Source organism: Peromyscus leucopus, chromosome 3, assembly GCF_004664715.2.
Source record: "Peromyscus leucopus breed LL Stock chromosome 3, UCI_PerLeu_2.1, whole genome shotgun sequence".
NCBI lineage: Eukaryota > Metazoa > Chordata > Mammalia > Rodentia > Cricetidae > Peromyscus > Peromyscus leucopus.
Genome location: NC_051065.1, coordinates 40,236,944 through 40,262,799, shown reverse-complemented (window position 1 = coordinate 40,262,799; position 25,856 = coordinate 40,236,944). Strand labels below are relative to the sequence as shown.

Genomic DNA, 25,856 nt, shown 5'->3' with positions numbered 1-25,856 from the left:
CCCAGCCTTGATAAGGCCTTAGATAGTTGTTGCAGAGTTCATAGGCCTTCCAGTTTTACAAATGGTATAACGCTAACCAAGGCTGCATTGGGACCCTGGTGCTATTGGGAGGAGAATTTGGGCTCTGTAGATGGACAACTACAACCAAGAAGGGCAGCAGAATCTGCCAATTCATGGCTTTTGGCATCTTGTGGGTGTAAATGTATAGTGCATATAGAAGTCTGTGTGCTGAGTGTTACCTCTTTGTACGCAGGTGTCCTTGTCCAAATAGGGGAGCTCTTGTGTCTTCATGGTGAGTCCTGGCCATGATCAGAATGAAAAAACCAAAACTTAATTCTGACAAATTTCTCCAGACTTCTTCAGCACTGGGCAGGTCATAACCTTATTTAGTCAGAACAGAGAAAGAAGTACTTGCTCTCCCCTGAACTGAGAACAGTGACCCAGGTGAAAGCCCTCTAAAGGGACTAGACCAAGAACCGAAGGAAGACTCCAGAGTTGCCTAATACTGAATATTAACAATAGAACTTGTGCTAGAGAATAGCTTAGTCAGTAGATGACAATAATGTTTCCTATTTCCATAGTTGCTAGCATTAAAACATTTTTGTGACCCAAAAAAGGGGAGGGGTCAATGTTTTCATTGTCACATGTATTTGCCCTGTTGTATGTCATATTTAAGAAATCGAACCACTCTATCAAACTGGAGTTACAGATGGTTGTGAGCGCCTACCATGTGGATGCTGGGAACTAAACCCTGGTCCTCTGGAAGAGCAGCCGGTGCTCTTAATCTCTGAGCCATCTCTCCAGCCCCACTGGGTTGGTGTTTTTTTTTTTTTTTTTTTTTTTTTTTTTTTGGTTTTCTTTTTTTAAAAATCATTTCATTGATAGCTTTCTTTAAGTACTACTTTGGAAACCTGTGTGCTATTCAAAAAAAAAATCATCTTTTTCAAGATGTTGGACAAAGAGAAGTAGCGTTATGAAAAGGGTGAGCACAAAACTACATAGGCAAGGGGCTAAAGCACATCCAGGGTTCTCCTTGAAACCAGAATCCCAGTGGCTTCTAAAGTCTCCTTCATCCTGCTAGGGTTTCTAAATTTCCATCCTGGCTTTCAGGTTATTGAATTGCTTTTCAGGTATGAAACACTCTCGTCCACTTAGAATTGGGCCAAATGAAAAGTTTTCTTTGTGAGAGATTGGTCCAGCTGCCATGATTGTTAATTGGGTGGCTAGGTGGGGGTCCCAAACTGACGCCTCTGTGCCTAGTGCTATTGTCCTTGTTGCAGTGGCAGTGCTGGGCTGCCAGGCTGTCTTTTGCTAAGATGACCATGCTATGCCCTTTTAGACCCAAGCCTGCTTCAGGACAGATGTCTTGACTTTATGCTTAGCACAGAGCCAGCTGATCATAGTTTTTTTTCTCTTGCTTTTCTCTTTCTCAGTCAGGTTGTTTTTCATGTCTTTGAAGTCAAGGGTGTGTGGCTGCTCTGCTAGTTAAGACAGCTGTTTCCTGGTAAATGAGCCTCAAGGAGTCTTCTCAGCACTCTGCCATTAGAAGGGAGAGAAAGAGGATGACTGATGTTGGGGCAGCCCTTGGGGATGGCTCTTCAGCAGAAATGGGAGAGGCAGTCTCAGAAGGAGAGGTGTAGGCATGGTCACCTATTCACAAGCATCAGCAAGCAGGAAGGCTTAACCATGGTAGTATTAAATCTGGAAGAAATTAGAATGGGTGTTAACCTTAAAAAAATATTGATCATCAGAACAACAGCAACTGCTGTATTTGCACATCTTAAAAAATTAGAATCCTAGTCCTGAGCCTTTTTTTCTGAGCAAAGCAAGTAAGAATGAGTAGGCTTCTCTTCACGCTAATATTCTGAGTGGTAGTAGGTAGCCGCATGAGGAGAGGTGTTCCCTGCCATCTAGGAGGCCTACAGGGTGATTTGCTATACCAAGGGAAGGGTCTCTTGATTCTGGCTGCTCTTCTTGAGTCGGAGTTGAGTGAGCTGATGATGGCCAAGATGCTGGAATTAGTCCTTGATCCTAAGCACATGAAGAAAGCACAACAATGTCTGCTCTGAAGGACCTTGGACTCACACAGGCTTGCTGGAGTCCTGACCTTCGCTTTATTGCACTCTGTATAGAAGCTGTAGTGTGCAGTGACCAGAGCTGCTGCTGACTTCTAGGTAGCTTGGTTCCACTTTCTACAGTGTGAAGAGAGCAGTAGCCCTTCCCATTAGAAGACGTATAAAAATATCCCTGTAGCTTCTGTGAACTTTTCCAGAAGAAGGAAAGCTAGGGCTTAAGCTGTTGTAGGATGTTCTTTGGTCTGCATGTGCTCCTCTGCAAATGTAGGCTTCTTCTAATAGAGACCTGCTGGCTCTTGAGCCATCTCTGAAGTGCTCAGCATGTCATCTGTTGTGTCCTAGGCATTTGAGCTGGCAACAGGAGACTATTTGTTCGAACCGCATTCTGGGGAAGACTATTCCAGAGACGAAGGTGAGTGTTGTTGCCCACTGAGTCCCTTAATGTGGATGTGCTCCTCCTCAGGTTCTAGAGAGTATTGTATTGTTTTACTGAAACAGAACCATGTTTTGGTTTTCAAACACCAAATTCAGATGCTTTTCCTTTGAGTTTGAAGCCCCCTCAGTGCCAGTGAATGGGCAGCACCCACCTGACACAGTTTTCCTGGTTTTCTGGGTAAAGGAACCCAGCTGGTAGATGAGGACAGATTCCTAGGCCCTCTGTGATTCCTTTGATCACAGCTCTGCTGCTCATTTTGCTGTACTGTTTGGGAGCTCAGTTGAAAACTAGGGAATTCAGACTTGAATTCCTTCTGTAAACCTGACCATCTCCATCCTTCCTTGCTTGCAATGCTGGGGTAGCCTGTGGTAAGCTGGCATCAGTCATTGTTGGTGCTCCAGTTGGTGTCTGAGGCCTGCCAGTCCCATGAACCTCTGCATGAATGTGCTGCAGACATTGTTGATTTGAATCTATTTCTGATTTTTTACTAATTTCACTTTTCTCCTCTTCTTTTATCCCATCCTTCCCTTTGTCCTCCCCACTCCTATATCCTTTTTTTTTCTCTCCTCATAGACCACATAGCCCACATCATAGAGCTGCTAGGCAGTATCCCAAGGCATTTTGCTCTGTCTGGAAAATATTCTCGGGAATTCTTCAATCGCAGAGGTAGTACCTCTTCCTTTGAAAAGCGCCACGATGCAGACAGAAATGGAATAGCTACAGGAGCAGCATTAATGGTGACCAAAGCATTTCTTCTAAATTCCAAAAGCAGCTGAGCAGAATGCCGGTGCTGGTGTAAATGCTGGCGAAGATTGAGTCTGGCCTGTGCCGTGGTCACCCTGTACACTGGCCCCTTGTTGGTGCTTGGGACAGCTGGGTGCACTCTAGCTTAGAGTTCTAAATCAGCTGGACAAAGGCTGGTTTTGGTCATTCAGGTCGCGCTCCGTTTCTGTCTGTGCGGGCAGTGATAGTGTCTGCATGCAGTGTACTGATTAAACTGTCGTGTGTTTCTGTTTTGCTGGCAATGTTTCCCAATGCAGATCACATAGCATTGATCATTGAACTGCTGGGGAAAGTCCCTCGAAAATACGCTATGTTGGGGAAATATTCCAAGGAGTTTTTCACCAGAAAAGGTAACGGTATTTATACAACACTAATTTTCAGCATAATCCTCTCCCAAAGGGAGAAATTGTGCATTCATATTTGAGCAGTGGAAAAGATCAAGACTGTGCATCTGAGGAGTTCTGCCGAAGAAGGTACTCAAGAAATAATCTTGAACCATCTGCCATCTGTGGAGTGAGAATTTTGTAAAAAAGGAGGCTTCTAACAATCCTTTCTCAAACTTCTACCTATTGACTCCACTCCACACACTGTGTATTCAAATATTTGTAGAAAGGACTTCAGTGAGTTTTGGAAAAGAGCGAGATTCAGCTGGGCATGATGGCTTATCTCAGTTATCTCAGCACTCAGGAGGCTGAGGGTGGAGAATCAGGAATCCAAGGCCAGGCTACATTATAAACAAACAGATTCTGTTTCTGTTTTTATTGTTAACAAAGACAGCCTAGAGACGGGCTTCATAGATAGCTATGGACATTTTCTTGGATATGTCTGAGGTATTCGGTGTTGTGTAGGCCTGTGAAAGCCTACGGACATACCAGATACCATTTTCTGTGCTATTGTGTTAGGCGAACAGTGATTGGTTTTAATCATGTCATTCTCACTGCCATGACTCTGTTATTTGTCATTTGTAGTTGCCAGGCAGTATCAATGCTTAAAAATACCTCAAAGCCCCAAGTGTCTCTCCCTTCACCCTAAGAAAATGAATCCTCAGAAAAAGCTGGGAATCATACATAACACTTAGGAGGTTGAGGTAGGAAGGTGCAGGGAATTCTGGGTCATCCCCAGCTACATAGAACATAGAGGTTAGCATGGGCTACATGAGATCTTGTCTGATGACTACAGAAATCCTTCTTAGGTGCTATTATCTTTTGAGCCTATTTGGTGGTGGTGTTTTTACCAGCTTGGGTTCAGTTTTGTTTACATCCTCCTTTAAAGAAAGTTTGCTTGAGGACTGGGAAGAAAGGTAGTTTGGTAAAGTGTTTGCCATACAAGCTTGAGGAGCTGAGCTTAATCCCAGTACTTACATAGAAAAGCCAGGTAGGTGTGTTGGTGTGTGATCCAGGTGCTGAGAACATAGCACCCTGGAGTTGGGGCTTTTGACAGCTGGCCTAACAATGTCAAGCTTCAGGCCCCAAGAAGAGAAACTGGACTCAAAAGAAGTTAACAGCTCTTGAGGAGCAACACCCTGGTTTGTCTTTGGCCCCTCCACTCACATGTACATATATATGTACCCCTATGAACATGTGTATATACTCACACTCAGCTGGAAAGTCCAGTCCAAGTTGTTTCATTTTAACTCCCTTTCTCCCACTCCTCATCTTTCTTTTTAAAGTACATTTATTTATTTACTTATTGGGGAGGTCATAGCTGACGTAGTGTGTATGTGGATGTCAGAAGACACTTTTGTTTCTTTTCTTCTTTTATTAATGTGATTCCTGGAGACCAAATACATGTCAAAGGCTTTGTGGCAAGCCGTTTTACCTGCTGAGTCAGCCAGCTCACTGGCCCCTCTCTCTATTTTATTCAGTTATTTTGTGTGTATTAGTGTTTTACCTACAGTCTGTGCACCACATGGTACCTACAGAAGCATCGGATACCCTGGGACTAGAGTTACAGTTGTTTTTGAGCTGCCACGTGGGTTTTGAGAACTGAACTTTGGAAGAGCAACCAGTGCTCTTTAACTGCTTAATCATCTCTCCATCACACCTCACCCCACCTTTTTTTTTTTTTTTTTTTTTAAAAGGAAGAGTCTTGATCTCCTGATCTCTAGACTCAGCCAAGTGCTGGAACCATAGGCATGTGTCAGCACACCCAACTGTGCTCTTAGGCTCCTTAGGTTTTGCAGCTGGCCTGGAGCTGTAAGCCATTAATTCTATATCTAGTGAATGTCATTCCAGAACTAACAGCAACAATGGCACGTCTTCTTACTTGTTTGGAAGAGCCCTCCTAAAAGGACAGTTGGTAAATGATGCCTGCTGCACTGAGGTGCTTACTTAGATGACTGGTTTCGAGGAGATACACTTGTCCTGTGGCCCTTCATTGACCATGGGCACATTTCACATTTCTCAGCACCCTTGCTCGCAGGGTGTTTGTGAGTGTGGGTATGTCTATAACCATCTTTAGCACTTGTACTTTAGGACTTAAGAGCGTGAATTCTTTTTGAGCCGCTTGTTTGAAAGTGATTTGCAAAGAGAAAGCTAGTGTGCATTCTTACATACTCCCACCTTCTGGTTCTGTCTGTTTCAGATTTTGTTGTTGTTGTTATGTTTGTTTGTTTTTTGAGACAGTGTTTCTCTGTGTAGCCCTGGCTGTCCTGGGACCTGCTCTGTAGACCAGGCTGGGCTCAAATTTACAGAGATCCATCTGCTTCTGTATTCCGAGTGCTGGGATTAAAGGCATGTGCCACCACTGCCCAGCCTCTCTCAGATTTTAAAAACAAGGTTTCACTGTTTTCTTTTTAAGATTTATTTATTTTGTGTGTATTTTATGCAGTGTTTTGCCTGCACATATGTGTGTATATTACACATATGCCAGGTGTACAGGGAAGTCAGAAGAGAGCTTCAGATTTCTGGGATTGGAGTTATGGACGGCTGTAAGATGCCATATAAGTGCTAGAAATCGATCCTGGGTCCTTTGCAAGAGCAACAAGCACTCGTAATCACTACAATATATTTGTAGTCCCTGGCTTTTAACTCTTGATCAGTCTCCCAGATGCTGGGATTACAGGCTTGTTACCACCATGCTGTATACATAACATTCTCTTTATGGGAGACCAAAACCATTTTGATTTGGTGTTACTGCAGTGACTAGAATGCTTTTTCCTTTTTTTTTTATTTATTTATTTTATTTTTTTATTTTTGGCTATAAGAGAGACTGATGAGTCCAGAAATATTTTAAGATGACCAGGAGTTTGGGTTTACAGCCTCTTTTCTGGTGCTTGGTTGATTGTAATTGCTGTGGTAATTAGAAGAGGTTTGGACTTTGACAGATGTACATAATAATAGGAGGAGTGAAGACTTGTCAAGAGAGTGTGTCTGTGAGAATAAGGAAATGTGTTTTGTTTTGAATAATAGGCTTTGTAGACCAGGCTAGCCTGAAACTCATGAAGTTCCACCTCCCTGTGTTTTTTCCCAAGGGTTGCGATGAAAGGCATATACCACCATGCTCAATGTGCAATTTCTATCAATTCAATTTTTTTTTAAAAGATTTATTTATTTATTATGTATACAGAGGAGGGCGCCAGATCTCATTACAGATGCTAGTGAGCCACCATGTGGTTGCTGGGAATTGAACTCGGGACCTCTGGAAAAGCAGGCAGTGCTCTAAACCTCTGAGCCATCTCTCCAGCCCTCAATTTTTTTTTTTAACATGCCACAATTGATAAAGACAAAAGCAAAATATAAAATTGTCATTCTGCTTTGAGCCATGTTTGCCGCAGTTACATCATGAATCATTTGCTAGGGATCTTTTTTTGCTCTTTGTTCTGAGTAAGGTTTCTACCCTACCACCGGTGTAGGAGGAGAGCGGGCTCATGTGTTAAAATTAAGTATCAAGTGCAGCTGACTAATCTCTTGTTTCTAAGTCTGTAAGTCACAACCAGGACTAGTTTGAATCATTCCTTGGCCAAAAGTTAAAAACTGAACTGGATTTTGGGGAAAGCAATGTGGTTACTGCTCTTACCGAATTAAGGTTAATTTGCTGGTTATTTTCTTGGATGTGAACATTACCCACTTGAGACCATTAAGAAATTAGAATGTAGCCGGGCGGTGGTGGCGCACGCCTTTAATTCCAGCACTCGGGAGGCAGAGCCAAGAGGATCTCTGTGAGTTCGAGGCAGCCTGGGCTACCAAGTGAGTTCCAGGAAAAGGCGCAAAGCTACACAGAGAAACCCTGTCTCGAAAAAACCAAAAAGAAAAAAAAAAGAAATTAGAATGTGTCAGGTGTGGCATATAGGAGTGAGGTTGGAGACTCACTTCAAATTGAAGGCCAACCTGGGCTACATAGTGAGATCTTGTCTCAAAATGAAGAAAAGAGGAAAGTAAGATGTGTTCCAGTAGAAATCAGTAACACTGTGGATTTTGTTCCTTGTACTATTCCCTAAGAAGTGAGTGGCAGCCCTCTGGGGGTTGGTGAGTAAATCAGTTGCCCTCACTAGGCTGTGTTCTTTTTACCATCTGTAGGGATTATTTTAGTGAATTTATTGTGTCAAAAATTGATTCATCGATGGGGATAGGTTACCTAAACTTGTTCCCATGTGGGGCATCAAGTACTTTGGGATATATCTGACTGTGACTGTGTGCACAGATGTATATCCAACTTAGGTCTTAAGTCTTCATTAAATTCAGGACCTATAGAATTGCTCACCAGGTAAAACCTGCCCCCAAGCCAGATGGCCTGAGTTTGATCCCAGGACTCAAGTGAAGGAGAATACCTACTGCTGTACCTACTCCTGCATGGCACACGTTCCCACATACATAACAAAACAGATACTTACAAATGATAAAGATGAAATAAAGAGGCTAGAAAGATGGCTCAGCAGGTAAGAGCACTGGGTGCTCTTGCAGAGGACCTGGGTTTAATTCTCAGCACCCACATGATGACTCACAACTATCTGTAATTCAAGTTCCAGAGGATTCCACACTCTCTTTTGGCTTCCATGAGCTCCAGGCACACACGTGGTGCATAGATGTACATGCAAGCAAAACGCTCATATACAGAAAAACAAATGTTAATTAAAAAAAATTTAAAGACTTAATGAAATTCAATTGAGTATGTCAGAAGTACAGTGAAGAAGTTTCCATATAACAACATACATCTTGATGTCAGGACCAGCATCCTAAGGCTCTTGAGTTCTGAGGTCAGATAGTGAGGGAGGTGAGTAGATGATGCCGTTCCCTGGCAGTAGAAAACAGCATTCACCACAGGCTGTGCACAATGTGTGCATTCACCACAAGGTTTTCCTGTGCACAATGCAGGCTGTCCTCACACTCAAAGCGTGATCTTAATCTACTTCATATTCCATACAATATTTGAGTTGAAACTTGAGGATGCTTTAAACATAACCTCCAGGGCTACCTGAAAAGTAGCTGCCGTGTGAGAACTGTGAGGAGCAGAGCCGTGGTGTAGGCTCCTGTATGCTGGCACTGACAGGATTCATGCTGGCACTGTTCTGCTCAACTTTCTAGGTTTCAAGTTTTGAAAGACTCAAAAGATTCTCAGATCATTCCAATTTTACTTCTGCACAGAGTGTGGATATCACAATGGCTTAGGAATTTGAGTAACCCCTGGGAAGGATGGACATCATCATTCCTGAAGCTTTCAGTGTGAGACTGACTCAGAAATAACTAAGAACAGAAAGAAAACAAACAAAAACCCTAGAGCAGTTCCAGTGTGATCACTCTAGCACCCTCCCCTCTTGCTCACACAGTCTTGGCTAGCAATAGAAGGACAAAGGCCACCGAGGTAGTAGAAGATGGGTATGCGTGTGGATGATGCCGTTCCCTGGCAGTAGAAAACAGCATTCACCACAGGCTGTGCAGATGATTGTAGGTGGCTTTATTTGTTGTTGTTTTGTTGTCTTTGTTGTTAAGATTTGTTTTCTGTCTGTGAGTGTTTTTTTTTTTTTTTCTTGCATGTATTTATGTGCACCATAAGCATGCCTGGTACCTGCAGAGGTCAGAAGAAGGTATTAGGTTCCTGGAATTGGAGTTGCAGATGGTTGTGAACCACCATGTGGATACTGAGAACTGAATGTAGATCTTATGCAAGAGCAACATGTGCTCTTAACTAATTGCTGAGTTTCTCTAGCTCTGATTATAGGTTTTAAGGAGTGTTTTGGTACTCAGTTTAAATTTGTATGACCAAAGCAGTGAAATTACTGTAAATTTGAAGTAATTTCCATCATACAAGCAGAATGTCCTTTGTCCAAAAGGCTTGGGACTAAAAGTGTTGTGGATTCCTGAGTCCCTCAGATTTTGGAATATTTACATAGACATGATGAACTACCTTGATGATAGGACACAAGTAAACATGAAACTCATTTTTATTTCATGGACATGTAAATTGAATGAGATGCAGTGTGTAATTTTCCTTCTTTATCATGATGGTGCTCAAAATCTCAGATTTGGGAGTAGGGATGTATAACTTGCAGATTCTTCTATCCCTATTCTGTACTTTTTCACAGATGGTAACACTGCATCTTTTAGTTTCTCTTGTTCCATATCCAATAATTCAGTCAACAAAAAGAGCAGAAATACATTTATTAAAAAATGTATATACTGTTTCCTTTGTCTCTGTCCCCAATCAGTAGAATATAACTATTTCTATGGCTCTTGCATTGTGTTCAGAGTTGTGTAGAGGTGAGTTTCCTATGTAGGGTGCAGACCTGTAATCTCATCATTGAGGAGATGAAGGCAAGAAGATTGCCAGTTCCAGGTTAGTCTGGGCTGCATAGTGAGAACCCAGTCTCACAAAAAGAAAAACAAAAAGAAAATATTTGGCAACGTAGTGTGTAGGGGTATGTAGTATGTAACGTATTGTAGGTTATATACAAATGCTGTACTGTTTTATTTAGGAGATTTGAATATCCTTGGATTGTTAGTGAGCGTGTAGTCCTGGAACTAGTTTCTATATGTACAGAGAGATGAATGTACTAAGTTTGGTGTCCATTGAATGACCTTAGCTTAAAAAGCTGGTAGGTATCTTCAGTGAGTTCTTCTATTCTGGCAGACAGTAATGGCCAGCATTTGCATTTATTTGCAAATTTAATTATGCCAAGATAGAATAATTAAATGTCAAGAAAGTTGTTTTTTTTTTTTTAAACCAGAGAATGCGCCTCAGTGTTCAGTGTCCTGTGTCATCTTCAGTCAGTCTTAACTGTTGGGGAGTGACGGCTGTTCTCCTTCTAACTGTGGTTAAGCTACTGAAAATGTACCTGGGAGGTGTGTGCTCCTTTCCATGTTCATTGGTATTTTTAAGTCAATCCTGTCACTATCTGGTAGCTTTAGACTTTTATTGTATAGCATCACTAAATCAAGTGTATATACTTTGGTTCCTAACCCTGTTCTTATTTGGGGGACACCAGGATTAATCTTTCACTATGTCCCTAGAGCTCAGATTTATTTCTAAATTTTAATTATTTTATGTATGATGTGTGGGGGTGTCATGTGATGCAGTGAACATGTGGAGTCATTGCTCTTCTACCTTTATACGAGCTCCAGTGTACCATTGAGTAGCAAGCCCGTTTACCCATTGAGTCATCTAACCAGCCTTTGGACCTGATTTTTACAAATTGTTTTTATCCGAAGCCCTTCCTTTTTCACTACTAAAATTGTGTGTCTGTTTCTTTATTAAACCTAGAGATCTGATCTCCAGTATCAAAGCAGCGCTTAGCTTTGTTCCTATCAGTCAAAGCTTGTTTGTTACCTTACCCAAAAGTTTCATTTTGGAATCATGTGTATAGCATGTTTGCAATTCTGTAGACAGCCAAGAGTGGCCACTGAAGATAGTATACAAAGGAGAGGGCAATAGTGTGGGTGAGGAGTGGGATTGCTGTGATTCTTGATTTTTTTTTTTTTTTTTAATTTGGGGAAGTGAGGAGTGGGATTGCTGTGAGTCTTGATTCTTTTTTTTTTTTTTTTTTTTTTTTTTTGCATTTGTAAGGAATGCTATCTTCTTTTTGTTAGGGTTTAAAAGCTGGGGCGGGGGAAGGCAGTGCACTTTATAGGTTCTACTACAGCAGTGGTTATCAACCTTGGGGTTGCATGTCAGACATGTGATCATATCAGATAATTTACATTATCGTTCATAACAGTAACAAAATTACAGTTCGGAAGTAGCAATGAAATACTTACGGTCGGGGATCAGTACAACATGAGGAACTGTAATAATCTCATTAGGTGGGATGAGAACCATTGTACTATATAGTATGTGAAAGAAAAGAGATACCCATGTGGTGCCAGGGCTTGAATGCTAGACTCTACTCACCTGGCAATGTGCCACTGCAGGCCTTCTAGCCCATAGGCTACTATTTGTGTTTTTACTGTGTCAGAGCTTCCTAGCTTTGGGGGGTAGTGACACTTTTATACTACAGGTGACACATTTGAAAATTTTTAATCTCAAGTTTTATAAAGAATTGTCCTTGAGGTCATATATTTTACAACCATGTGTAGAGATGAACAGCATTTATTTTGGGTCACCACTACCTGCTTGTAGCTGTTTATTTAAATTTAGACAAATTAGAGTTACTATTTTCTTTAGTCACACTAGCTATGTATATGTTCCTGCTAGACCACGTAGCCCAGTGGCTGCCATAATGGACAGCACAGTTCAAAAGGATATCTGGACCGCCAGAGAAAGACACATTAACATTATTTTAGGGGCACAGACTTCTTTTCTTTGCATGGTAAAATTCAGTAGCACAAGGCCTTCAAATGGTAAGCACCATACAGATCTTGCTAAGCAAGCTTACAAATTGCAGCAATACCCAGGCTGAAGTAAGAGTGTCTCTCAAGTGGTAGGAGCGCAAATATTTTGTGTGCTTTTTGTGCCTCAAGAAGCTCAGAACTGATCTATACAAACTCTTAATCCGTTCACATCCACCTAGCTTGCTTGGACAAAAGATTTGCTTAGGGTAGAAAGCTAGCTTCCTTTGTTGTTTCCATACTTTGAGAGTTAGATTGCCTGCTTCACTGAAAAAAAAAAAAAAGCCTGTCTGGATCAATTAAGTTCAGAGATGTGCAAATATGAGCTTTTGTGATTGTGTGCTTCTTTCTCTACAGGAGAACTGCGGCACATCACCAAGCTGAAGCCCTGGAGCCTCTTTGATGTACTTGTGGAAAAGTATGGCTGGCCCCATGAAGACGCTGCACAGTTTACAGATTTCCTGATCCCAATGTTAGAGATGGTTCCAGAAAAACGAGCCTCAGCGGGCGAATGCCTTCGACATCCTTGGTTGAATTCTTAGCAGATTCTACAAATATAGCATTCTGAGCTAGCAAATGTTTCCCAGTACATTGGACCTAAACAGTGGCTCTCATTCTTTAACAGGATCACAAGTGAGCTGGCTCCACCCTCAGACCTTTGTTTTGCTTTGAGGTACTGTTGTTTGACACTTTGCTTCCTGTGCAGCGTGATCCTGGAGAAGGGTAGTCTCTGTCTTCAGCTAAGTAGTTTACTGGCCATTTTCTTCTGGAAACAATAACATGTCTCTAAGCATAGTTTCTTGTGTTGTGTGACATTCAAATGTCATTTTTTTTTTTTTTTTGAACGAAAAATACTTTCCCCTTTGTGTTTTGGCAGGTTTTGTAACTATTTATGAAGACATATTTTAGCTGGGTATTATATAATTTACAATCTTAAGAAATTATCAGATGGAACCAAGAAAGAGCAAGGAAATAGTTTCTTCTGGCAAAGGGAAATCATTCCTGTATTATAGTGTATGTAGCTGTTAATTTGCATAAATAGGGGACAAGGATTCACATTCAGAAAAGCTACCCAGTCCTGAGAGCTTTTTAGCATACATTGCATGTTGCCGATTTCTACTGCTTCAAGAAGTTGCACAAACTTTTCATTCCATAACAGTCCCAGTGGCTCTGGATTAGATGCCACTTTAAAGGAAGGCTTTAAAGGCTCTGTGGCACTTTAAAGGAAGAAAAACTTGCTTGTCATTCAAAAATTGATGCTATTCTCTATTTCATTTGTATTTTGCATATTTTTAAAACTACTTTTAAAAAATAAGTCATTCCCCCTTAAAATGTGATGGCCCAATAACTCCTATCAGCATAAGTTAAATACGTAATTAAATTGGACAAGAGAAATATGTTCAGTGTGTGGAATGAAAATAATATATTTTTGGAAAAGCATGATCGTGTTTGTCTAAAACACAAGGTGTGGCTTATAGTTTGCAATACAGTGGACAGAACACTCCTTACAGCTTAAAGGTAACAGTGATCATGTTCATTCCATAAGCAGCTTTACTCGCTACAGCAGTTTTACTTGGCTTTTCATTGTCTTTCCATGAATGAGAAAATAATTTTCCCTATGCAGGCTGCATACAGTTTAGTTTATGCATTTCCTTAAAATTAATTGTAGAATCCAAGATACAAACCATTAGTAGGCAATACAATTTTAGAATGTAACATAGAGAGGTATATTTAGCCTCTTAGAAGTCAGTGGATTGAATGTCCTTTTTTAAAAAATTTTTATTCATTAAGGTGCCTCGTTTTTCTTGACTTTGTCCATTAACATTTATCCATATGCCTTTGCAATAATTAGATTGTGAAAAGCTAACAAGTGTTGTAACAATAATCCTTTGTTGGGGTGCTTGCACTTGTCTTAAGAATTAAAGTGTTTTGGGGTTTTTTTCCAGACATTGCCTTGGTCATTGCCCTGTATTTGAAGTGACAGAATCAACATACATTTGCTCTCAGTAGCATGTCACCAAAGCTAAAGGAGGTACAGATGAAATCATAGTACATACATAAAAGCTTACTACCAGGAGATCACTTGTGGTTTTTAGGGCAAGATGGATTTTAGGAATGAGACTCATTGTTTTCAACGTGGATGGTCCCTTTTTTAAGAATCAGCGTTTCATCATAAATGTTAACTCCCCCCCATCCCTTCTTTCACTTTGAGTGGACAAGACATTATTATATCCCACACCGTTGTGAGGTACAAGGTTCCACTCTTATGAACTATGCATGCTGACTTTTTCTAATGAGGCTGCCATGTAGATCCAATGACAGATGGTGGTTGTATAGCATTGTTAGTCATCATAGAAACATTTGTATAAGAACCACAAAAGATATATTTATGTCTTCCCTATGTCTGAAAGATTTTTACTATTTGAATGAAATTTGTCTAATGTAGTTTTAGCTCATGTTTGGAAAAGAAAGCTAGAATATTTTAAGGTGGTTCTCCTATTAATACTCTAACTAGTTTACATACAAGTTCTAGAAAGAATACACATTTTTGATTGGGTACCACATGGTTATATTAGATTCTTGGTAGCATGCTGATAAAAAAAAAAATAAAAGTTGGGTGTCGTGGTGTAGGCCTTTAATTCCAGGGAGGCAGAGACAGGTAGATTTCTGAGTTCAAGGCTGGCTTGGTCTACGTAAAGCTACATAGTGAGAACCTGTATCAAAAACCTATGAAAAGGCTGGGTGGTGGTGCACACCTTTAATCCCAGCACTTGGGAGGCAGAGGCAGGTGGATCTCTGTGAGTTCAGGGCTGGGCTACAGAGTGAGTTCCAGGAAAGGCGCAAAACTACACAGAGAAACCCTGTCTCGAAAAAAACCAAAACCAAAATAAACAAAAAAATCTAAGGGGAAAAAAAAGGAATAAATACGAGCTTAAAGGTGAACCACTGGTTATTCAGAACACTATAACCAACTCAGTATTTTTAGTTCCAAGACCTTGTGAAATCTACATGGAAAATTATAAGCAGTAGGTCACATATTCAGATTCAGAAGTATAGCTACTTGAGACTTCCTTTTTAGGTGAGATCCACTTGCTTTTTCATATTCACTGCACCATGCATAACTTATTGACAGGTCATGTAATAAGCAGAACTTTCACTGGAATAGAAAAGATGCTCAAATTATTTTCTTTCTTCTTCTTTTGTTCTTTTAGCCCTGGCTGGCCTTGAGCTCATAGAGATCTGCCTACCTAGGCATGCTACCCCTCTCCCCCTCCACACACTTAAATTAGGTCACAGGTTGGTTGACTGTGTCCATCAAAAGTTATATTTGATATCCTTTAGATAACAGACCTTTCATTCTGAATTAATATAATGTGCTATTTTTAAAGTATGTGGATTTAAAGATGCTGAATAGGGGGTAGTGATTTTAAGGACGTGAATATTATTGGCATTTCCATGCTAGTTCCCTTTGATCTGTCTGAAACTGTCAGGAGGGACAATGTGAACCTCTTCATTTTTCAGACTGTTTTAGTGAACATCCTAAAGAGAACTTGGACAAAGATAAAGTTAAGCCGGTGGTGGCGCATGCCTTTAAGCCTAGCACTCAGGAGGCAAAGGCAGGTGGATCTCTGTGAGTTTGAGGCCAACCTGGTCTACAGAGTAAGGTCCAGGACAGCCACGACTGTTTCAGAGGAAAATCAAAAAAAAAAAAAAAAAAAAGAAAAAGAAAAAAGACAAAGTTGACTGATGTTCTTCAAAAACTTGGAGATGATTAGGATATAACTCTAAAGGAGCTAGCTGTATTCTCATATACTGTCAAGAGCTAATTTTCAAATGGAAATTAAATGATAAAATGATTTAAGTCACTACAAGATCTCACTCAGTCATTTTAAAAGTTTACTGTTTTTCCTGATGCACAAAATTTATGTATTATCCCCAAATTATGCTATGTTGGATGTTGATAAATAGGGTCATTGCTATTGGTAGATTTCGTACTCCTAAGAGGTAGACAGTAAAAACTGGAAATTCAAAAATGAAAAAAAAATCACAACTGGTATATTTTTCTTTCAGTAGTAAAATATTCAGAGGCCCCCTTTATTTTATTTGAAATATTTCAGAATGCCTTTCCCCTTTGTTCTGTTTAAAGAAATCTATTTTGTACAACTTTAAAAAGTCCTAAAGCTATATATTAAACATAAAATTTCCATATCAGTTTTATTAGTAGGGCAGGCATTACAGTGATATTCTAAAGTGTGCAATTAAATCTGTGTTTTAGGGTAAATTACTCCTCTTCAAACTGGTAGACTGTGGTGTGTAACTGCTTAGTGTGTAATGTATTAATAATATGGATTAATTTTGTAATTCTGTATTATGTTAGATTGTTATTAAGTAGTCACACAGCTTGGCTGTTTAATTTCCTGTGACTCATGCCTCATAAAGAAAAGGCAGTGTCAGGAAGGACCATGAGAACCACCCACACTCACTGCTGGTAGCCTGCCATGTAGCTGAGGTAGTAGTTACTAAAGAAAATGGAAGGTTCTTTCCTTACAAATTATATTTGAAAATCGTTAACTTTTGTAAAATCATTAAGCAGACCTCAATCTCAGAAGTTGTACGTAACAATTTAGTAAAACTGACATAATTGTGATTTATTAACATGAATTAAAATGCCCAACCAGTGCTTCAATGTGACAGCATATTTGAAATAAAAAGGAAAGGTCATGTACTGTACTACTTTCACAGAGATCACACTTTTGCAAAAGACTTGCCATATGTACAATGCTATATACCAAATGAAAAGGGCTGGAAGCAATTATATACGCAAAGAAATGCAGTATTTACAGTCTGTCAGGAGTCACTAGAAATTATCTACACATTAAATTACATTTTGCTTGCAAAAAATTGATAAAACAAAATGAGCCATGTCCACACCAAATTATAAAAACCTGTATTGCATTTTCAGACCTAAGATGCACTCACAGAACTGCTGACCATAAAAAAAGAAAATCCTGATAGTGCTTTCCTTATTTAATGCATATGTATAAAATAATATAGAAAAGATTCACTAAATGAATTTAACTGCAACAATAAAATTTAAAGGTCATGTAGTATCAGATGTACAGCCAGAAAAACAGCTGGAATGTTCACTTACAAAATAAAGATGCCTATGACTGGCTTAAGAGCACATTTCTTAAGGAATTTTAAAAGCAAAAATGGGAAAAATACAATGAAAGAGCACTGGTGTTTTTTTGTTTTTTTTTGTTTGTTTGTTTGTTTTTTTGTTTTTATACAAAGTTTCATGTACAAGCTTTAAAAAGTACCTTAATAGGTACATATGAAATATACAGTTTATCTTACAGAACATTTTAAAAAATGTTATTAGAGTCCATTTTAATGCCACCCTGAACCATGGTAATTGTTTTGAAATGTTGGTGGCACCTGTGCTCTGTGAATTGGAATCTGTCCAGGCACTGGAGATGCCTGCTGAGGTCCTTGCACCCCATGTGGTAGGGCCACAGAGCCAGGATGAGGATGAGGACAGAACCCTGAAGCAGTAGGTGTTGGAATACTGTTAGGTCCTTGGGGCTGATGATGAGGACCTGCAACTGGTAATGGACAGTGTGGCCCTGTTCCAGAAGGCTGGTGTTGGGGTCCCGGTCCCAAAGTGGTATGATGTGTGGCTTGTGAGGGATACGGTGGTACAGCTGGATGAGCACTTGCAGGAAAAAGTGGAGGTCCTTGATGAGGTGGGTGGTGTAAGGCTTGACCTGATGTTGAATGATGCCCAGAAACCAGAACACTGGCTGGAGGAGGAGGAGGAGGAGGTGGTGGTGGTGGTGGTGCTGAGTTTACCACATGCTGGTGTTGTGCTTGTAGACTTTGCAGTCCGTGGAAGGATGGGGTGGTGGATGGTGATGTGGGGCAGGACCAGGAGGTGGAGGGGGTGGTGGTAAATGGTGTCCAGTAGTTTGAGAGTGAATGTGTGACCCAGGAGTGACAGCATGAACTGGCCCAACTACATGTGCTACAGAATGCTGCTGATGCGAGTTTGGCTGTTGTATGAGGTGTGGTCCTGGAGCAGGTGGTGGTGGAGGTGGGGGTGGGACCACAGCAGCAGCAGTTTGATGGTGAATGGTAGGGTTCTGAGATGGCAGAAAATGCCCTGGAGTAAGGTGGTGTCCTGGAACTGATTGCTGGCTTGCGGTGCCAGGAAGTGCTTGATTTGGTCCAGATGTAAACACAGTTTGTTGGGAGAGACTACCTTTTAGCTGATTATAATTCTGAAAGTTTGCAGAGGGCTGCTGGTTTTGATAGTATGATGAAGGAGGCGGAGGGGGTGGAGGGGGTGGTACCGTGCTGTTGAGACTTTGTTGGTTAAACTGACTGTATGTTGCTGAAGATTGTCCTGAGGGTGTCTGTGTAAATAATGCTCCAGAAGTTGCCTGCTGAGTATTGGCTTGAAGGTTTTGTGCTGCTGGATAAAAATTCCTCTGAGTCTCTCGCTGAGGAGTTCCAACTTGAGGTGACTGTGAATGGTGAGGCCTGAAGGGAGATCCTAACTGCTGTGAAGGAGGCTTTGGTGAGAGGTAACCATGCTGCACAGTTGTGTGAGACGTGGAGGACTTGGAAGGGTTTTCTGTGTGAGGTGATGGAGGACAGTGCAACTTTGTTGGTGCAGAAGGCAGCTTTTGTGGAAGTTGCTCATTTGCATTGCGAACCTGGGCCTGAGGAGGATGGTTCTTTGAAAGTGCTGGGGTGATGTTTGACAGCTGTTTCTGCTGGAGCTCTGTTTTTAGGTGAGTGCTGTTCTCTGCTTCTGATACAATGGCTGTTGCCTCCCAGTGGGAATCTGGTTTTGTGAGGATTTTCCCATGTGACTGAGCAGGATTTATCGGTCCAGGTGAACCAGGCTAAGAAGAAAAAAACAAATCACATAAATTTTTTGTTTATGTAAACTTTAAGTACATTGAAGTTTACGCTTACTGATGTTCATTGTCATTTAATACTTTTAAGAAAGGGCAGGGGTGAAGTAAGCACAAATCTAGAGGCCCATGATGTTGAAAGGTGAGTTTTTCTGAGTACACTGTGTGAGTCCTTACAGTGAGTTAACTTAAACTGAATTCCTTCACTTTTGACGAAGATAAACCAATGGCTTTAATTTGCCTTTTCTTCAAACAGAGAGCTGTGTTTCAACATTATTTTAAAAGGACTTTGATAACCTTAAAACTTAGCAAGTTTTAATTTCATAAACTAATTTCTTTACCCAACTAAAGATATACTGCTTTGAATAAAAGTTGTTCATAAAACTTACCATTTAGACTTTTAATACTTTTTTCACTTTATAAGGGTAATCCCTATTGTAAGACGGCTTAAATGCCTAAAGTCCAAGGTGCTTAGATCCCTCCCCTTTAGTTTACAGTGGAATATATATAGCTGCTCTTTCCAAGCAGGGTGGAGGGTGTTACTTTGAATGTCACCTGAGTTTTTGCTTATGGAGTGCTGGTCATAAAAGTGTTCCCCATGAAAATAGGAGTGAACACTTCAGGGAAAATGTCACCTATTAAAAGGGACTTAGAAAACTGCAATGTTGAACCAGAGCTGTTAAGCATAAGAATGAGTGAATAGGAAGAGTACAGAAATCACAAACTAATACTTGGTATAGCAGGAGAAAAGTCTGATGGATTTGTGAGTGGCCAGACTTCAAAGGTCAATGTTATTACCTTGCTCGATTTTGAGGGGCTCTGAGAAGTGTCAGGGGATGGACATTCACTCGTAGTTGTGGGTTCTGGATTTTCAGGATCAGGCTCTGTAAAGGAGTACAGTAAATGTAAGATTACAGGACAAATACTGCCTCTTGCAGACACACAGTGCTCACTGTATACAGCTTTCTTCTGACTATAAAGTAATTTAAAATAATAGCCATGATAGGTCATCTGCTTACTGACCTGCTATAAGTTCACTCAAAGAAGGGACTAGGCTCTTAGCGTGCACCTGGGGAATGTGATTTGAATGAGATGAAGGTGAAGACTGAACATGACTCGGTGAACATGAGACACATGGTGATTCTCCCCCTAGAGGTGAAGCAGAGCAGACCCAGAGAGAACATTAGTGCTCACAGGAACAGGGGACAAATAGCCAGTTCCACTTAGTAGAGAAGATGCAAGCACACTCACCACTGTCTTTATCTCTGCGGTGGTCACTAAGCAGTAATGCTCGCTGATAACTCCTTTCTCTCACTTGCTCCACTGAAGTGGATGCAGTCCTTTAAAATAAAACACATCCTCGTGTCAGAGAAGCTGCCGCTGCCTAGACTTCACTTTCTGTCTCTTGATGGGTGAAATGTCCTTCAGATGAAGGATTTTGCTATACTGGGACAACACCTTGGTATTAAGCTTTGAAAATATCTTGTCTTATTTCCAACCACACTCCAAACTGAGATTTTTATTCCCGTTTACTTGAAATCAGACTAACATTTGTGGTTGACAATTTCTTGGTAAAATATGTTAGAAATATTTTGTTAACAGTTATAAGGTCACATCAGGTTACTAAAGGGAGCAAAAATACTCCCAACAAAATGCTCGTGTCAAAATTGTAAATTTATAGTTGGGAAGGTGAGTAAAGAGCAGAGTGAATGTGGTCTTTTGCTCTTTGATGAGACCTATCTTTAATGAAGCTTCTTCTGTCTTATTGAAGAAACACTAGAACTGCTTCTTCATCCAAAGTGTAACTGGAAAGGGATGTAAAGAAACTGTATAGGGTGCTGACTGGGATGACAAGTTATATAGGAAGGACTATTTACATGGCTAACATAAAAAAAAAAAATTAGACCTTCCCAGCAACCGTCTTTCCAGGTCATGACCACCAACCACTGTCTGTGTCTACCCTCCCCAAACAGCCGACAGGAAGACTGATTCTCTTAACCTTTTTTTTTTCTTCTTCCTTCTTGCACAATGGCACATTTTGGAAGGGGCTTACCACTGAACTTCTGGGTCTTTCTTCTCACTGGCACTGGCGTCTTTAACAGGACAGTTACTGCTGCCCTCTTCACAAGAGGCATTGTAAGTGGCAGCTGGCGGTGGTAAAGGCAAGATCGACGGGTTTTCTACCTGCTCCCCGTTTTCACTGCCATGGACACATCCATCGCCACTGTTGCTCAGGTTCCCACTTGTGTGAGGTGATACACTAATCAAAGCAAAGTTTTCTGCCTTAGAACCACTTTTCCTAGCTTCTCGTTGTCTCTTACGGTATTCTAATAGAGAAACCTTAAACAAGAAAAAAAAAAAGTAAATCTTTTATTCTTGTTTTGTGTATCAGAATCAATTATTCTTTAAAAAAAAGATACTGCAGCATTTATATTAGGAAAATTATATAAAAATAATTGAATTTTTTATAAATAATTAACAATTATTAAATGCCTACTATATGCCAGGCATTGTATTTAGATGATTTATATGCATTATCTCATTTAATCCTCACAACAACCCTAAGAAATAGGTATATTATCATCCCCATTTTACAGATGAGGAAATTGAGTAACTCACTCACTCCAGGTCACACAGCTGGTGAGTGTTGGAGCCGGGATTCGAACCTAGGTCTTATTTGAAAGCCCGTGCTCTTTCCACTATACTACATTGCTTCCCACAAAGTTGCCAACTGGACTCTGTTATAAAAATTAAAAGCACATATCACTAAAATGCTTTGACTTATACATCAGTTACTTAACAAATAAGTGTGTTTCTCTCATTCTTGCAAAATAAGGCATTCTGTCTCAAAATTAGGAACTTCTATATTAAGATAGAATCTTATCAAACAGTATCATACTTTCCAAAATACTCTTACATCCATGGCCTAAATACTGTAAGTATTATGAGATGGTGAAGAGGCATTTCTTCTCTCCAAGGCTGCCTGCTCAATGTAAAATAAGAGAAATAAGAACAAGTATTATCTGCCTATTGTTTTGGTGGAGGTGTTTATTTTTAAGGTTATTTGTTTCATGAAAAAAAAAATCACCTTCAGGCTTTTATCTCAAACTACATTTCTTCTTAGAAGTTTCATATCACTATAATTTTTACTTTCTCAGGAACATCAAATTGTTTACAAAAAGCTTTAAAATGTACATAAAATGCCTTAACTTACATAACCAAGTTACAAATGCTTCACATAAAACATGCTGTAACTACCCTTAAGAGCACCGAGTAAAACCCATTGAAAAGACTATAAATTGTTAAATTATAACCTTTTTCTTTTGTGGTGGATTCTGGGGTGTGCAACTCCCGTCGATCAAATTGTCATTAACAGTCCGTCCGAAACCAGAGACAAGCCCATCTTCAGAAGTACAAAAAACAGCTGTTTCCATAAACATGCCTCTAGTGTCATCCTGTATCAGGCACTTTGACTCACTTATTCGGAAGCCTCCTCCAATCTCCAACTGATGTGAGGGTGTCAAGTCCCTCAGATTGGAGTTGACTGAGAAGTTAACTCCTGTCCTGTCAGGGCTCTTTACCCAGGAAGAATACATTGTACCTCGTCCAGAGTGGGTCGAGTCCAGTTGGCTATTGGGCTCAGGCCTGTCATGGGCTGGTAGTTCCATGGTTTTTTGTAAGGCAGCTGGCTCGACTGCATCGAGTCCCAGTTGAAGGTCTGACACAGATTCTTTTTCCCCTGGGCAAGGCCTGTTGATTTCAGTCCTACTCCTAGGGCTGGTATAACCAATAGTCTTTATTTCTTGAAGGCCCAGTTCAGTTAAATTGGAATTTCTAAAAGGCCCTAACGTTAGCATGGTTGAAGATCGGTCATATCCCTGTTGGTAGGAGGAGGGAAATCACATAATGCCATTTAGGGACAATTTACTATCTAAGAGTAATTGAAGCAAAATAATATTAAGAGAAAATCAGCAAATGAATATTTTTTGATAATTCCTTACCTCTTGACTGTAAGTGCGTCTCTTTATTTCTGGAGAACTTTCTGGGGAAGAAATATTCTATATAAAAGTAATGAGCAAAGTTAGAAATTAAAATACAACAACCTCTATATTTTGTAGACATGATGCATACATAGGTTTCAGATTTAAACCTTGTTGAAGACACTTGTTTTAGGTCAATTTGATAAACACATTTTAAAAATAATGCTCATGTGACACAGATAAAAATGTTTACATTTGTGTAAATGTAGGTTCCCAACTTTCTCTTAGTTTCTCACCACACTAGTTAACAAAGCAGGGACAGGGTTTGCCAAAAAAGTTTCAGAAACACTCATTCCCAGGAATGGACATGTCTTTTTCCCCCCATTGAAATGTCTCACCTCAAAGTGCATAGTGTTTCCTGGTGTGCCAGGAGTTACTGGGGTCACTGGTGAATATATGGGTTTATAACCATTCCTGTAAGTTTCATCATCTGATTTGATCCGTGGAGGAGTGGCAAATGCTGGGTCCATAGGAGTGATATCTGTGTGAGTTGGTGTAGCATATGGTGAAGGAGTAGGGGTGGAGCTTTCTGAGTAAGCAGAATCTAGCAGTTGATAAAGTCTTCTTTTTTTTAGTGGTGTAGTTAAATCTGTTGGTGAAATAATGATTATAAGAAATCATACTGCTGCTATAATATAATTAACAGTAATTAAGATAACTTTCTCCCCCAAATTAATGTTTTTTAAAAAAATGGAACTAACATGAAATCACCTTCCTTAAGCCTCCAAAAGTGTCAGCATTAGCAATTATCTTGCCTGAAGCTTATAAGCCTAGAAGTCTCAAAAAGTGTTAAATACTCTACTCATATTACTGTAACTGATGTCTTACAAATCCTTTTAACTCCATTGGAAAGCACCTAGCCCCACACTAAACCCCAACTTAAACAGTATTTCCAACTACAGTTTTATGTATGTTCACACGCAAAGTCAGCTGACCAGAGAGACACAGCAGCAGTTAGCCTGCCAGCAACAACTCCTCACACTAACACAGCACTGAGCACACACTACCTGGGAGGGAACAGCTGTCATTTATCAGAAGTGGGCTTTTATTTTCACCATTAACTGTGGGACTTCTGGATCCTTCCTGACAAGGTGAATGATATCTATGTAAAATGGTTGAGTTTTCTTCTTCTAGGGCTTGTTTCAACCATCGCTGAATAAAACAGAAAAAATAAATGAATAAGGATCAGTTTGCAGCTATTTATATAGCCTATAAATGCAAAGCCAATCAAAAAAGCATTTCATTGTGAGGAGCTCTAGTAAGGACTGAAATTTGCATTTGGCTTCTCCTAGATTTTTATATCCAAAGAAAAGTTTACCTTTTTGCATGAGCCAGAAATGTTTTCAGTAGTTTCTTTTCTTCTCTTTTTTTCCGAAAGGAATGGTGATGTAAATCTAATATAATGCTTAGGAGTAGAGTATACATGGGGGCTGTAAGTGAGACCTGGCAAAGAATTGAGCTGTGTAGCTAACACCTCTGGATCTGTAGTTATGCGCAGAGGCCTTTCTGAAAGGCTGTCTGAAGGTTTTCCTGTCTTCTCATTCTTCTCACTTAACCATTCATTGACCAAGTGCTAGAGAACAGAAACATTTGGATCACTATATAGTAATTGCACAGATTCCACTACAGAATATTCTAATATCAAATTAGATATTGGCACATCGTCTAAGACGATAAGATGGGTAATTTAGATGATTTATGTTATGGGGCTGGAGAGATGGTTCAGCGGTTAAGAGCATATATTGCTCTTTCAGAGAGGACCCAAGTTCGGTTCCCAGCACCCATGTCAGGTGGCTCACAACCGCCTGTAACTCCAGCTCCAGGGGGATCTGACACTCTAGCCTACATGGGTACCTGCACTCATGTGCATATACCCACAGACACACACACACACACACACACACACACACACACACACACACACACACATAATTAGTAATAATCTTTAACAAAAATTATTCATATTATGTGGTGACAAACCCCACTATCAGTATTTTCATTTTGTTATTTATTATTATCCTAAGGAATAGTATATGATATTTTATAGGGATAAAATACATGGGTACATATAGAAAGTTTATGTTACAAAAAGACACTAATTTTTGGCAGGTCATGGTGGTGCACTACCTATTATCCCAAGCTGAGTCAGGAGGACTGACACAAGTTTGAGGCCAGCCTGGGCTACATCTAGTAAGTACCTGGCTAGCCAGCAGTAGGAGCCTTTTTCTTTTCTTTTTGTTTTTTGTTTTTTTGATATAGCAAAATCTAGGAGATACCAGTGAGTGCCAAAAACAATGTTGCTTTATATTCTCCATGAGACTGTTGAGTTGTTAGGAAAGTTTGCTTTTTATGCAGTGCTTTTCTAGACCAAGTACTCAATATGGTTGCCTGGAGATGAGGTTAGAACATGGATAAAAGAAGCATGTCCACATTGACAATCCTTGGGTCTTTGGAGGTTTGAAATACCTCTTAAAGATGCTATGCTTTTGAAATTTTACCATTCCTCCATGTATATTATTCAGTTTTTGTTGTTGTTGTATTTTGGAAATGCTTAGGATTGTACCCAGGGCCTTCTACATGCTAGACAAGTGCTGTTCCATGGAGCCACACCCCAGCCCTCATAAAATGGCTACCTGAATATACCTGGTCTTGAAGACGCCACACTGTTTTAAAAAAAACCAGTTGCTTAGGAATGTTATTTTTTACTGTTGGAGTTTTAATTTCATAGCTTAAATGTTAAGTTCTAGACAAGTATTACATATTCATACACATACAGACACATATCTTATCTTCCAAAATATTCTGTATCCTTTCCCTCTTCCTTTTCCTATATGTATAAT

General features: G+C 40.0%; 2 protein-coding genes across 15 annotated transcripts in view; one reads left to right on the top strand and one right to left on the bottom strand.

Moving 5' to 3' along the window:
• The window catches only part of Srpk2 (SRSF protein kinase 2), a 218,125-nt gene extending 204,125 nt beyond the window's left edge, over positions 1 to 14,000 (top strand). For 4 of the 14 annotated variants that reach the window (XM_037203581.1, XM_037203580.1, XM_037203589.1 and 1 more), the window contains 4 exons: positions 2,418 to 2,487; positions 3,085 to 3,177; positions 3,552 to 3,644; positions 12,411 to 14,000. In XM_037203581.1, the coding sequence (XP_037059476.1) occupies positions 2,418 to 2,487; positions 3,085 to 3,177; positions 3,552 to 3,644; positions 12,411 to 12,595 (441 nt within the window). In that variant the 3' untranslated portion in view covers positions 12,596 to 14,000. The remainder of the gene's footprint in view (positions 1 to 2,417; positions 2,488 to 3,084; positions 3,178 to 3,551; positions 3,645 to 12,410) is intronic. The other 10 variants (XM_037203579.1, XM_037203584.1, XM_037203585.1 and 7 more) reach the window with 5 other exon arrangements.
• A 2,676-nt stretch (positions 14,001 to 16,676) lies between these two features.
• Kmt2e (lysine methyltransferase 2E (inactive)) overlaps positions 16,677 to 25,856 on the bottom strand; it is a 72,109-nt gene continuing 62,929 nt past the window's right edge. The window contains 11 exon segments of the mRNA XM_037203576.1: positions 16,677 to 17,944; positions 17,947 to 18,964; positions 19,775 to 19,860; positions 20,000 to 20,125; positions 20,228 to 20,316; positions 21,030 to 21,316; positions 22,291 to 22,854; positions 22,978 to 23,034; positions 23,355 to 23,605; positions 24,024 to 24,168; positions 24,335 to 24,589. Of these exon segments, the coding sequence (XP_037059471.1) occupies positions 17,445 to 17,944; positions 17,947 to 18,964; positions 19,775 to 19,860; positions 20,000 to 20,125; positions 20,228 to 20,316; positions 21,030 to 21,316; positions 22,291 to 22,854; positions 22,978 to 23,034; positions 23,355 to 23,605; positions 24,024 to 24,168; positions 24,335 to 24,589 (3,378 nt within the window). The 3' untranslated portion in view covers positions 16,677 to 17,444.